This window comes from Vidua chalybeata, chromosome 16 (genome assembly GCF_026979565.1).
Source record: "Vidua chalybeata isolate OUT-0048 chromosome 16, bVidCha1 merged haplotype, whole genome shotgun sequence".
NCBI lineage: Eukaryota > Metazoa > Chordata > Aves > Passeriformes > Viduidae > Vidua > Vidua chalybeata.
This window is the reverse complement of record NC_071545.1, coordinates 12,996,761-13,010,736: the sequence shown is the minus strand read 5'-3', so window position 1 is coordinate 13,010,736 and position 13,976 is coordinate 12,996,761. Positions and strand designations below refer to the sequence as shown.

The 13,976-nt window shown below is 42.7% G+C and overlaps 1 protein-coding gene across 1 annotated transcript in view; it reads right to left on the bottom strand.

The window, feature by feature from the left end:
- Nucleotides 1-998: 998 nt before the first annotated feature.
- FOXK1 (forkhead box K1) overlaps nucleotides 999-13,976 on the bottom strand; it is a 56,609-nt gene continuing 43,631 nt past the window's right edge. Inside the window, exons 8-9 of the mRNA XM_053957450.1 lie at nucleotides 12,264-12,488; nucleotides 999-10,030 (exon numbers count right to left, since the gene is read on the bottom strand). Coding sequence (XP_053813425.1) covers nucleotides 9,810-10,030; nucleotides 12,264-12,488 — 446 coding nt within the window. The 3' untranslated portion in view covers nucleotides 999-9,809. The remainder of the gene's footprint in view (nucleotides 10,031-12,263; nucleotides 12,489-13,976) is intronic.

The following is a 13,976-nucleotide window of genomic DNA, read 5'->3' as shown; positions in this document are numbered from 1 at the left end:
AATTTTAAAAGACACCCCCCCCCAAAAAGGGTCTGCACTAATACTGCTCACTGTGTACTGTGTTATTAATTTTTTAATTACTTAGTAAATTAAAAAAAATCCTCCCTGAAGTAACTGAAGAGAGACTACAAGAAAGAGAGAAACTTTTTACAAGGGCATGGAGTGACAAAACAAGGGGGAATGGCTTCAAAGTGAGAGGGCAGGGTTCGATGGGATATTGGGAAGGAATTCTTCCCAGTGAGGGTGGGGAGGGCCTGGCACAGGGTGCCCAGAGAAGCTGTGGCTGCCCCTGGATCCCTGGAAGTGTCCAAGGCCAGGCTGGGACAGGGCTTGGAGCAACCTGGGATAATGGAAGGTGTCCCTGCTCATGTCAAGGATTGGTTCTTTCCAACCCAAACCATTCAGTTGTTCTAAAATTCTGTGAATTACAGCTACTTTATGTCAATTGAGGCCTTAAAATATATTACTATTTAATTTTGGAACTGAGAATGTTTAGTCAACGTAAACCCAGAACTTAAATTGTAGCTGCATTAGAAGAAAAAGGAGGAAAAGCCTAACTACAAGACAGATAAAATACTGTTTTGTGATCTCACAGGCTTAAATGAAAGCAATTATTATAAATTACTGGGGAACACGCTAGAATAGTTTAACTTTCAAAATAACAATGTTTCACTTCATGACAAAACAAAAGCTGGAGCTGGAGGAATAATTTATAAGCCCCAGGGGAAGCATCTCAGATCTCAAACACACAAGTCCATATGTTCACTCTGCTGCGAGTCAACAGCTGCCCAAATAACTGACAAGGGATCAGAAGAGGGGTGTCTGAACTCCAAACAGTGCAAGGTGTGCAGATACATAAAAAAAAGAAAAAAAAGGAAAAAATATTAAACACCTTGTCCCCTCAGTGCTGCAGGAAACTCAACCCCCCCTGTGATGCTACATTGGAAGGATCCAAGTCGGGCACCCAAAAACAGCAAAGCAATTTCAGGGCATTTTCTCTTTCATATATAATTTTATTTCTGGTTATAGAAACAAATGCTAAGAGGAGAAGCAACATTCCCCAACCACATACATCAAATTAAGGTAACAGAACAGTTAAAATAAATGGAAAAAAAAAAAAGTAGAAATTTAAACCTTTGTTATAGCTTTAAAATATTAACGTTCTCGATACATTAGAAATCACATTCAGATCTCAAATTACTTAAAAAAAGTATGGCTCTATATTAAAAAAACAAACAAACAAAACCACTGTATCCCATTTGAAGTGGAAACACAGGTCCTGCTCCTGGGATGCAGGATCCCACACCCTGCTGGGAGCCAGGGCTGCCTCCAGCACCTCACAGGAGCAGCGCTGCAACATGGCCAGAGAAAGAACATGAACTTCACATCCACTGCCCCCCATGGAGCTTCCCCCTTGGGATACACACCTGCTTTTTAAAAAGCACTGGTAACAAAAACAAGTCACAAAAAAAAAAAAAACAAAACCCTCAAAACAACTTTTGATATCAGCTGTTAAAAAAAAAAAAAACAAAACAACCCACAAACCCCAAAACATCTGGCTGGAGGTGTCTTGCACAGGCAACACCAGGAACTGAAATGCAAGCATGGCTTTAGTTTCCCCTTTCCATCACCTTCTTATTCTATAAAATAAGTGCCAAACTGAGGTGAAAGGGGTAAGGCTGGCCCAGATGTCTGCAGCAAACCCTTCTGTGAAGCCACTGAGGTATTTCAGGTTCTCCTCTCAGCCTTCCCCGGGGACTCGGTGGGAATGAGCATCTGCAGAACAGGGGGAAGAGTTGGATTTTTCTGAATTTGTTTTTTATTAGAGCAATTATTCAGAGTTGGATCTGAATTTCCAGCTTTACCATCCGTTGCTCACACACAGCTTTTGATTTATCCCTAAACAGCTTTTAACAGTCCTTTGGATAGCTACAGACTCTTAAAATGCTCTTTTTGGCTACGTGGAGGTTGGCTGGCAGGCTGGGCAAGGCCAGCCTCCTCAGCACAAACAGCATGTCCAGAACCCAACACAACATATGGTCTTGTAAGATTTTCATATTTTAAAGCCATTTTCTGTATCACTATATTTGAATGAGTTTGGTTTTGCTTTTGGTTTTTTTTTTTTTTTTTTTTTTTTTTTTTTTTTTTTTTTTTTTTTACATTCTGTTTTCTATTAAAGCAAAAAGATCTTACAAACAATACTCTGGTTCCCTCTACTTCAAGCCCATTCGAGGGAGAAAAAAAAGAGAGATTAAGCAAGTTTAGGTTTACAGTAATTCAATTGCTACAGAGCCAACTTAGCAGCCTGCCCACCTCCCAAGAGCAGCATATAAATCAGCAGAACATCAGGATGTTCTGCACCAGACTTTTAGCAGCAAGACAGTGAAACAGAAGGAATTCTCACTTTTTCTGCTCCATTTCAATCTCATTTTTCTTCAGCTACCAGACATTTCTCCTCACCGTTGCCCTTAGCTTTAAGGAAGGCTCTGTCTCAGACTGCTTCAAGTGAAACTGAGCGGGGGTAGGAGCAGGACAGAGAGGTCCAGATCACAGCATAACTTGGCAGCAGACACGAGGCAACAACCAAATATTAGGGGAAGTCTGGGTTTCACAGGGGCTGTTTTCTGCTGGATGAGGAGGATGCTGCTTCCTTTCACTGCTCCTATTCTGGTCACTCTTCCCATCACCAACCCTGTCCTCCCTGAAGTACTGAAGCCCCATCACCAGCCAGTGATTGCTGAGGTGAAGCTTTCACTCAGATCTTCATAGAGAATTCCTGCTTCTGGAAGAGCAATTAGGATTAGGAAGTCAAATATCACTTGCTTTTATTCTCAAAAGATCCAAGTGGTTCAAAATACACCCTTCTGTGAATTTAGTGATCCCTGTGGAATTAAATCACACCTGAACTTTGGCCAGTTCAGCAAAATTTACTCCCTGTGAATGGAAACATTAAAAAAACTCTTCTGTGCTTGTTTTTAAGGGGATATAGACACACCTCATCCCAAAAAGAGACAGAAGCATGACAAAAGGAAAATAATCTCACCACAGAAGAAAAGAAACAATTTCCTCGTGCCCCAGTGTTAGCTTAGCCACCTGACAGAGAGGAATTCCTCAGCCTTACAGCATCCTCGTGGATCCCCCATAAATCTCCTCTGTTAGAAATAAGGTCCCATTACTTACAGAGCAGAATGTGTAAAGAGCTCCCTGATACTGCATCTAGAGAGAACTGCAGACAAGAAAGGATTCCAGCTTTCTTTAGTGCCATTTGGGGGCTTTTCTTGCCAGAAAAGCAGCGTGGACTGGGGCTGCTGCAAGCAGGACAAAGCCAGAAGCAGGGATCCTACACAAGGAAGATGTAAGTACCAGGCTGCCTCTTCTGCTCTGCGAGAGGAATGAAAGCAATCACTGAAGTAAAGCTGCTTCCACTGGCTGCTCACATTTGTTACAAAAATAGGTTCATCGTTCTTTCAGAGTCAGTGCCTGGTGCAGGAATTACCAACACACTGTATAAAAGTCTGTGTAAGTACCATTCAAGAGGAAGAAATAGTCATGGACCATTTATATATCTATATTGACACACACGCTCACACACTCACACGTTAATAAATATAAATTTTATGTTTACACAGATCTAATTTAATATTCTCTGAAAAAAAAATATTTAAAGGGTTTCTTCCTTAGCTGCCACCCATAAATTGTCAATAGTTTTTTTTCCTGTCTTGAGAGCAAAGGGGTAGATTTGGCACAACTACCCTCGTGCTCTGAAACTTAAAGTGACACATAAGGAGAGGACCAACCATACATTCTGAAAGGTTTTAATTCAGTGTTGGTAGATCGAAAAGGTATCAAAAGAATTTTCCAAACATATAAATACAAACGTCAAAAATTGATTCAAAATTTGGAATTTAAATATAGTGCTCCAAGAAAACCAAGTATTTTCTAAAATGTCTTGCTCAGGCCAAAGTAAAATGCTCCCTGGTGTATTATTGCCCCATGAAAGACACCCTAACAGAGAAAGCCCACCCTCACAGCTACAGAATTCCCAGTGCTGGTTATGGCATGGGAACAGACCCACACCTGTATGCACAAACACGTGCACTGACCTGCAAACAACCCACCCAGCAGACAGAGATGCTGATCTAACAGATCCCAGCCCAACAGCTGCCAGGCAGCCCAGAGAGAGATTCCCCAGCCACGTTTTGATCAGGTGCAGATCAGCATGCAAGAAGGCATCAGCTCCAGCAATCCCATGACCTTGTAGTGTAAGTGTTTTCTGCAGCACAGCTGGCCCCATTGGAAGCTACACTTTCCAGCAGTAGTGTATGCTATAGTAGCAGCAGCTTGGGAATAATTTTTCACCCAGAAGGACACAAGAAGTTCTACAACAGATTGTTTACTTGTGTAACTGCAAGCTAACACAAGAATCCTCGCCAGATGCAGACCTTCAAGCAATGGAATTAAATTAGGAGTTGGATTAAAGGACTCTGGAGTTGACAGATAGAGGGGAAAAACTGATGAGGAGCAGAAACAGGAGCTGCCCAAGAGACTGGCTGGCAAGAGAATTCAGATAATTTACTGCAGGATGGCATCTGCAGACTCAAAAACTCAGTGTGCAGCAAGGGCAAAATTATGAAGCAAGTCCTGTTCCTTTAGAGGTTCATTTTTAATGCCCTAGGTCCAACTTATTAGCAGCAGGACTTAAAAAAAGCCTCAAAGATTTTGCAGCAGGTAGAAACTCAGGGCAATTTTCACACTGGATTGAAACTATCACTTGGTAGATTAAGCACAGCTATCTTTAAAAGTGATCAGGATCCTTCAGTGCTGCTTCCTGCTCAAAAAGACCCAAGCTAGGACTGTTCCTTGGAAGAGAGGGACAATGTGGTTGCATCTGCATAAATGCAATCCAGTTCACTCTGTGATTTGTTCCTTATACTTGACACTTGTCTTGCAGCAAGAGACCAAAGAGGTGCTGGGCTGTACTGGCAGAAGTGTAGCTACCAGGCCAAAGAAAATGATTCCTCTTCCAACCCATCCAGCATTCCCCAGATCATGTCTGCAGCACTGTCTCTGCCTTTGGGCTCCCCAGTACAAGACTCACCATGACCTCCTGCAGCAATTCCACCTGATGGACAAAAAGAGACCAAGACAACCAGGCTGGTTCAGCCTTAAGAGAAGGAAGCAAATTGGAAAGATCTTACTGGAATCTTCAAGTACCTATATGCAGAGGAGGCAGAGCTGGGTTCTCCTCAGAGGCAAGGAACAAATGCAGCTGCATGGGAAATTCTTCTTATGTTGCTGAGAAGTTTTCACCTTGTGTGGTGAGAGTGGATTCTCAAAGGAGAGGTACAGAACTACTGCTAGGTGAAATCCAAGATCTCCAAAGCCAAGTGTAGCAGGGAAACACTTCTCCTTTCACCCTACATTTTGACATTCACTTACACACTAGCACACACCAGTGACACCAGATAAATACCCCGTTGCTGACACAGATGAAAAGCTCCAACACCAACTGAACATCCCCAGCAGGCAGGGAGAAGTGTTCCACACCACACTGCAAGAGAGTTCAGGTCAGATGCCTTCACTTGCTTAGATAAAGGTCCCTAGCCTTCTGTGCTCCAAGTTTTATTCCATTGTGGGTATTTCCCTACTGAAAAAAAAAAAAAAAAAGTGGCAATTAACTCTGAATGACAACTCTACGTCAGTACACAAGACCAAACATGCAAAATTACTCCCCCCAAAATCTGATGCTAGATGATGGCAGAAGCACTGTAAGAGCTTGAGCTGTTACTTCTTTCCTCTTACAAAGCTTTAAGATGTCTCTGAAAACACTCTCCTGAATAAGCTCTGCCCAACAGTAACATGTCTAGAACACAGCATGAAAATGAATACAGGGTGACCAAATTGACCTTTCTCAACCTGTTCTGGAGCTCCATGTATTCCACAGGTATTTTCATCCTTGAGTCCTCAGGCAGAGCTTAATGCAGGTGCTGCTCCTGTCAGTGGATAAAAATGACTGGATATGCTACAGGGGACATCGTTAATGGTATGGGGGAGGGAGGAATATGGGAAGGAAGAAGAGTTGAAAAGAATATATGAGCTAATCATGAACTTCAATTTTGTGCTCAGCGCTGTGCTGTGTTATCACTAAATCAGATTAAATTGATCTTTCTCTAAAAAGCTTTCTGTATCATAAGAGCCAAGGTCAAGACAAACAACATGGAATTCCAGTGGAATAGAACAAAGAACAACTGCATTCAACTCTTGCAAACTGGGGCAAAGAAAGTTGCTATAAACTAACTGTGATCAAAGTAAAATTAGCCAATGTCATTGCCTAAGGTGAAAAAAAATCAATAGGGAATGGTGGAAAGTGAATTCACACATTAAGAACTTGGCTTTACAGTTTTCCCAGGTCTAAGTTATCGCAGTTTAAATATTCAATATGCCTTGACCTTCATTACACAGACAGCAGAAAATCCAGTGAAGCCTCCACCTTCACTTCCCTTCAAACCTTTACTTAATGTAATCAAAGATGAGATGCAACTTTTTATTCAATACCAACAAGTCAGATTATAAATTTAAAATAATCTGTGTATTGCATATAACCATTAAGGTAAACATTTTCTTCCTAGTTGAAGACTTAATTCTACCACCATGCCTCTGCAGCCTGGAGAATCAGGACTGCTATGTAGAAAGAATGGTGCTGTCATCCAGACTGATCAGTGCTGAAAGAATTCATCTGGAGGCCTGAAACAAGATGTCTTCATCTCACATGTTCTGGATGAGGACCACACTTTTCCACAGCTCTCAACACGATTCAACAAGAACAGTTATTTTACCTGGTACCAGGCAATGTTTAGCCAAACCTACAAAAAAATCTACAAGTGGCAGGAATTGCTTCCTACAGCAGCAAAGGGATGCAGCAGACTGATAAAGCAAAAACCCCCTGACAGGGTGAACTGACAAGTTCCAGACATCTCAAGCAGAAAGAGTGAACAGAACAAAGATATTTGCTTATCCTCAACTCCCATTTGAACCAGCAGGTATTGTGAGCCACAAAAAGAAGAGAGAGAAAGTGTTATTCTGTTCTAAATACTCAGGAGGCAGATCTACACATGCAACCTCAGGATGGGCTTTCAAGAGGTATCTACAAAGCAGCAGCTTTATGATGGAGGGAAACATTGTCACTCAGCTGGTGTCTTTCTGTGGTGCTGGATTAGTTTATAGAAGTTCAGGGCTTAATTATTTAGACTCTTCAAGAGAAAAGCATCAGTGAATAAAAATCCTCAGAATCTCAGCAGCTCCACATCCTGAAGGGTTTTCTGTTGGTTTTTCATCTTGCTCTGACTCACCCAACATTCTGGAAAGCCAAGGACTCCTGAGCTTCCGGAGCGCTCCTGAGCCTCGGGGCTGTTTCAGAGGCGTTGCCTGTACCCAAACCAGCAGTCACCCGAAAGTAATGATTCATCACAGATACACTGTGCTGCACTCTCACTTGTGCCTTCTGCCTAGAAGTTCATTTTATTGACTCCTGGCTTTGAAAAGGCTACAGAAAAGAGAGCTAATCCGTGTGCTTTTCCGCTGCGCCACACCTTGCCTTCCTAGCAGGAGAAGGGACAGCTGGAGGCCAGCCTGCTTCAATTACTTTGTGGTCTCTAACAATCCTCCTTCACAAAACCATTTCAAAGTACTAAAATCCCATCTAATAACTTGTCACTAAGGGCACACACCTGAATTCTGAAAGCCCAGCTGAGATAAATGATCTGTCATGAATATTTTATGTGCCTCTCTCCGCAGAAAGTAACCGCAAATCATGAGACCAAGAAATTCTTTCCTTCTTTCAGCAATATTTCTCACAAAACAATGGACTTGAGAATTAAACGTGTCTGGATTTTATTCAAGTGGTGGGACTTGGTTATTGAATAGGATTTGGCAAAGACAAAGGAAACCTAGAAGGGAACAAGTGATGCCAGCTGTTACCTTGTGGACTTCCTCCCCAGATTCCAGCAGGCACTGAAGGGCTGTGCCTTGCCCCTAATCCCCATGGATATGCTGACAGTATCATTTACTGCACATTGGGGAAGGCTTTTTGCAATGTTTCTGCAGTGGGTTTTGCCTCTCTGCCTTGTCAAGACTGCACAGGACAGCAAATCAGTACAGATGGGGGATAAAGAGGCACAGCTCACCCCTCCCTATGTCTCTCTTGCCATTACCAAAGCTGTATCACTTGCTAAATGAAAAAAATCTCTGCTGTGCTGTCAGAAGACATGTTAGCCAAGGGGACTGCAAAGGGTGTAAAGCCAAAGGGGTTTGCTGGATTTCTTTGCCAGTCATAAGGTGTCACAAGCACCCACTGCTGCACGTGGCTGAAGTGAATCAAATCTGCCTTCCTTGAAAGACATCCTTGCACTATGTGAGGAGCCTGGAATACAGTTTGAGTAAAGGCCTCCTCCTACTGGCAAACCCAAATGGTCCTCAAGGCAGGAGAGATGGGAGAGGGAGCCAAGCAATGAAAGCAAACCTCCAAATCAAATTTGGTAAAACTGTTTGAAGACCTCCAGTGAGTTTTGCCACATGGAAAATAAAAGAGAAGTCTTTTGCCTTTGTCTACTATACCCTGACAGAATTTGAATGAACTGTGGTATGACCTCTGCTGCCTCTCATCCAAGCCATTGACTTCCCTCTCCAAAGAGTAACACAGGAATTTTGCTGTTAGCCATGAAAGAGGGTCAGCTCTGACCTCCTGACCAGGGTCCATCAAGCTAAGGACCACATCACCACGAGGAGGTGAAGGTGACAGCTTTAGTGCAGAACATCAACCAGTATTTTCTCAAGTTCACAAAGACAGTGGCCATGCCTTCACCTACAGTGCTAATTTGAACAAAAGCTGGTGCTTCACACAAGCTGTGATCAATCAAATGCACACAGAAACCTCCTGGAGACACAGGAGATGTGATCCTTAGGCATCAAGATACTTTGGCTGTTGTCCAGAGCAAGTGATGAATAATTTAAGAAATTATTTGTAAAGATACAAACCCCTTTGTTTTTAACATCTTTACAGGAACCAAGTTAATACAGTTCCTCTGTCATCCTATTCTCCCTCAGAGGGAATGGAGAGAAATTTCATCTGGAAATCCAGGTGGCTGAGCTCTGTAACTCTTCCTCCTGAATCCCCATATAAATAAGCATTTATATTCAGAATTTTCTGTTTTAAAAAACCAGAATCATTTGCCTTTTTTTTAGGTTTGGTACCATGTTTCTTTAATGTTATTGTGAGATACTGCACCCATTTTTCAGCATTCGATTGCCTCAGGTGACCTTTTTAAAATGGTCCTATGGTTCAAAGCTCTCAGAAGCGTGGTATTAAGGCATAGAACGTGAGGAGTTTTCTTTCCAGGGAGCAGACTGCATTTGTATTACATTCCTTTAGATTCTGAACTGCAAATCCCATCCCCTTGGAGCCAAAAGGGGAAAAGATAGTTAAAAGTATCCCAGCAGTCATACAATCAGTTGTCTGTATTTTTCTGAATCTTAAAAAAAAAAAAGAAAAAAAAAAAAAAAAGAAATCCCATAAGTAGAGACAGAACAGAGTTCCAGATATGGGTTCTTGGGAGGGATTTTCCATTCTTTTTGGCACCTTGTGATTACAACAGCTGTTGTCCTCCCATTGAAAAATCTGCCTTTAAAAAGAGCTCTTTATCAGCTGTGTTTTGAGCTGTTACAGTTGTGGTTGGTTTCCTGTGAAAGCTGCTTTAGGGCTCCTGCCATCCCATGCCCACCCCACCATCATTCCAGCTCCTCCCACCGGTTCTTCATTCACTGGTTGCCTGTCCTTGTGGCACTGTGGATGTGATGACTCCAGTCTGGGCTGGCACTGCTCCACTGGGCTCTTCTATCCGTGGTCTCTTCACTTCAGGTTCACTGGAGGAGGCTGCTGCCGTCTCTTCGGTCCCTGGCTCGCAGACCCGGCTGACTACAACAGGAGTGGACGAGCTGGCCTGGGCTGCAAGGAGCTGCAATGGATTTGTAAGAGCTGGGAAGGAAGATAAGAAAGAGAAGCAGAATTAGTGGGGTGAAGCAGAACAAGTGTTTGCTATTCCAAGCAAAGCAAGAAAAGAAAATCCCACCGTCAAATACAACAGCTGGCACACGGTCAAGTGTTGCTTCCCGGAGCACTTTGAAAGCCTGGCTTGCCTTGTCCTTCCCTCTCCCTCCACAACCTCAGCTTTTCAAGTTTACCAAACCAGCAACAACCCCTCTCAAAGGAGAACTTCCTTCTTCCCACCCACTGTCAAACGAGGCATTGCTACTAGCTAAGTATTTGTTCTCAGCAGGGGAAGATCAAGCTCTAGTTAAAATTACAGCACATCTCTTTGAGAGGTAGTTCTGATTGTAGGTGGCCAGACAATTTCTCATCAACTCCAACATCCATGTGCAGGGCCTTTTATTTGGAGGTTTAGAGGCTTTCTTGAGCCCTGCTCACACAGGAAGAACAAACCAGGCTGTTGGGAAACAGAATGCAAATATTGAGTGTACTGACATTCCACTTGTAAAAGGGGCAGGAAAAAGCTTACCCTAGACAAACACATGTGTTCCCATCAGAACTGGGATCAGAACAAAGGAATTTCTGGCTTCCAATCTTGTATTGCAGTACTGACACAAGGTCTCACCCTCCCATTAATAAAAGTGGTAAGAAAAAAGATGATTTAAGTAGCAACCCTCAGTAAAAATGTCTACAATTCCTAGTTCCAGACAGAGAATGTGCTTACACACTGACTTTGGCACACATCACTGCTTGGAAAACAAAACACATGCAGTTTTTGGACTCTGCATCAATCAGAGAGGAAGCCAAAGGGGACTCAGGAAACAGCACATCCTCTGCCCTCCAGACTCATTTGCAAAGGATGGAATGACTGAACATCAGTGCTGTGTTCACTGCTAAATGCATGAAAAAGGAGCCCTAGGATAAATAAACAGCCAAGAGAACAAAGGCCTTCAAAGCCCAATAACTTCTACCAAGGCATGAGAAGAAAGCTGTAGACTATCAAGAGGATAAAGGGGAAAAAAATAGGGTAAAGATGAGGACAGTCAGCAATTACAGCTTAGTGACTTAGAGAACCTAAATAATGCAGTTAAGGAGAAGTTAACTTAGTACAGATTAGAGTCAAGAGACTCAGGCTTTGTTTTGTGAACCAGAAAATTTATTGCCACTTACAAAAAAACTCAGATGCAACTGGAATACTTCCCACTTTGATGAGAGTTAAAAAGTTTGGTGAGATTAAAATATTTTAACATAAAAATGTTAAATAAAAAAACGTCTGATTCTGTATTAGAGAAATGCTAATGCTGGTTAGTAGAAGTGTGACCTATCTGATCTATTAATATCTTATAATAATTGCATAAAAACCTTATCACTATCATTTTTTCACAGTTCCAATGAGATTCTTGCAATTGAAGTGCATGCTGGGTGATAACTGTGAAGAGATGTGGCAGAAAATTCTGTACAAACATTCCTACCTTCATGAAAGGCATTAAAGCCCAGCAGTGCCCTTCATTTCAAACTCCCAAAAGCACCAGCCTGAGGCAGCAGAAGTGCTTGGCCTCTCAGAGAAAAAAGCTGTAAGAAACCTGGATATTCCCATCCCCAACTGAATAAAATCTGAGGTGCTGAGCAAGCAAGAGGAGGCTGCCAAGACATGGCTTGTATGGAATTTCAAAAAACCATGCTTGACAAATGACTAGAACACATCCTGTGTATACAAAAATCCTACATTCGTTCACCTGGTGAAATAGATCTTGTTTCTCTCAGGCTCTAAGAATGTAAGATGGGAAAGTATGTTATTTTCTTTTTACTCTACCGAGTCATGTTTCATAAGACCTAAAGAGCACCATGGAAATTTTATTATTTGGCATGCTGCAAGCAAAGGCTGTTGATCAGAAGAAAATAAATGAAAACAGGCTCTCCACAAGAATCACTAACACTTTCAACAAGTAACCTCAAGAGGTAGAGTCTCAGTACTAGTAACTGCACAGCCAAGGGCAAAGGAAGGACAGAGTTTTTCTGCCAGAAAAGGCAGCAGAAGTGGACAAAAGGGAACCTCCCACTGATTTACAGCCCTAGAATTGGAAGAACTGCAATACCTTTGAGATGGACACATGGATTAACTTGATACACAGAAAGCAAGAGGAGGAAACACTTGCAGTTTTACACCCTGGCTGCTAAGCTGGGGGAGCAGTGGCAGCCAGGAGCTGGGCAGCAGACCCACCGTAGGCGCTGCCGGCGATGCTGTTGGTGGGCACGGCGTGTTTGCCGTTCTGGGTGACCGCCCGCACCGGCAGCTGGTGCTGCCCCAGGGCCACCGGAGCTGCCTGCTGCAGGATGGTGACAGTCTGCCCAGGGACACCCTGGGCCATCTGACTGGCCACTGTCTGGATAACACGGCTGGCCGTGGGGATCGTGGCAAACGCGATCGTTGGCTTCTCGTCCATGCCTGCGGAAGAGCAGAAGAGACAAGGATCAGTCACTGCCCTGGCTCAGAGGCAGGTTTTATTCTCATGAACACTTTAGCAGGGATATGTGACATTCACATTCTCTAGACAGAGAGACATAATTCTGTCTCTCAAGATTACTTAGAGAAGCACAGAGAGAAGAAGAGAAAACAATCTTTATCTCTACTCCTTTGTTTTCCCAATGTAGAATGTAGTATGGAGACTGTTTACCTAAAGTAATTACTTGATTGGATTCTGGTGAAAGTTGTTCAAGTTCAATGACCAAACAGATCCAACTATGTCTCGGACTCTCAGCACACAGTCACAAGTTTGTAGTTAGTTAGATAAGTAAATAAGAAGTAAAAATGTAGAATAGTATAGTATCTCTTTAAATAGTATATTAACGTAATATAGTACAATTTTAATAAAACTATCCTTCAGCCTTCTAATCTGGAGTCAGACGTCATCATTTCTTCCCTAGATCCAGGGTTCACCACATTTTTACTATAGGGATACACACCCCAGGATTAGAACACCTCAGCACCACAGAAGGTCAGGGATGAGTATTTGGAAACACTAAAATATTCTCTATTGTCCATTTACTCTGTCAACATTAAGAACATTTTTCTTACAGCATAAGCCAGGAGAAAAATTGAAAAGAATCAAACCCATCAATTTGATCCTTTGCCCTAAAAAGGCATCACCTCCCTTATTGGCACATCACAGCTGTGATATAGACAGCAAGCACTGCAAATCTCATAGCTTACTTTGCAATTTCAAACAAACTGGCCTGACTTTCAATACCACACAGCAGGAGAATGCATTAAGATCTTAAACAATGCCTGGAGCCAAAAGTCTGCAGCAGCTTGCTGTCAGGCCTGCATGGAGGCTGATTTACAAGGAGGTCTTCCCACAGTTGCCAGCTTTTGCTGTGGAAGTACAGGAAAAAACCAAGATGTAGGAAAAATAAAAAATAAATAAGGAGAGCAGAGTTCCTGGACAGAGGTAACTGCTTAAGAGCACTAAACCACTTTTCTCACTTCCCAGGATAAGTAAGGGGTCAATTCAGCAGGTATGCAAGAGATACAGGACAGCATCCTGCCAGGCATGCAGGAAAGGAGAGGAACCACTCTTCCAGGAGCTCTGTGGGTCTCAAAAGAGAGAGGGCAGGAAGCACAATCTCATTAGTCCTGTAGGAAAAGAAGGCCTCTCCCATTTTAACATTTGCACACAACAAGAGTGGAGTTAGATGGGACATAAGCACTGAGCTGAAACCTGCAGACAAGGTCATGGGAATGGGGAGAGAAAAGGCAAGGAAAGCAAGGAGTTTAGGAAGGAAAATGCAGCAAACAGGGAAAATAGAAACTAGAAAAGGATATGAGTGGGACAAGTAGGGAAACAACAGGCAACAGCAAGAACCAGTGAATGAAAGAAGGGAGCAGGTGACCAGCAGCTGCAACTGTTAGTGCTTCAGGAACACGTATGGGATC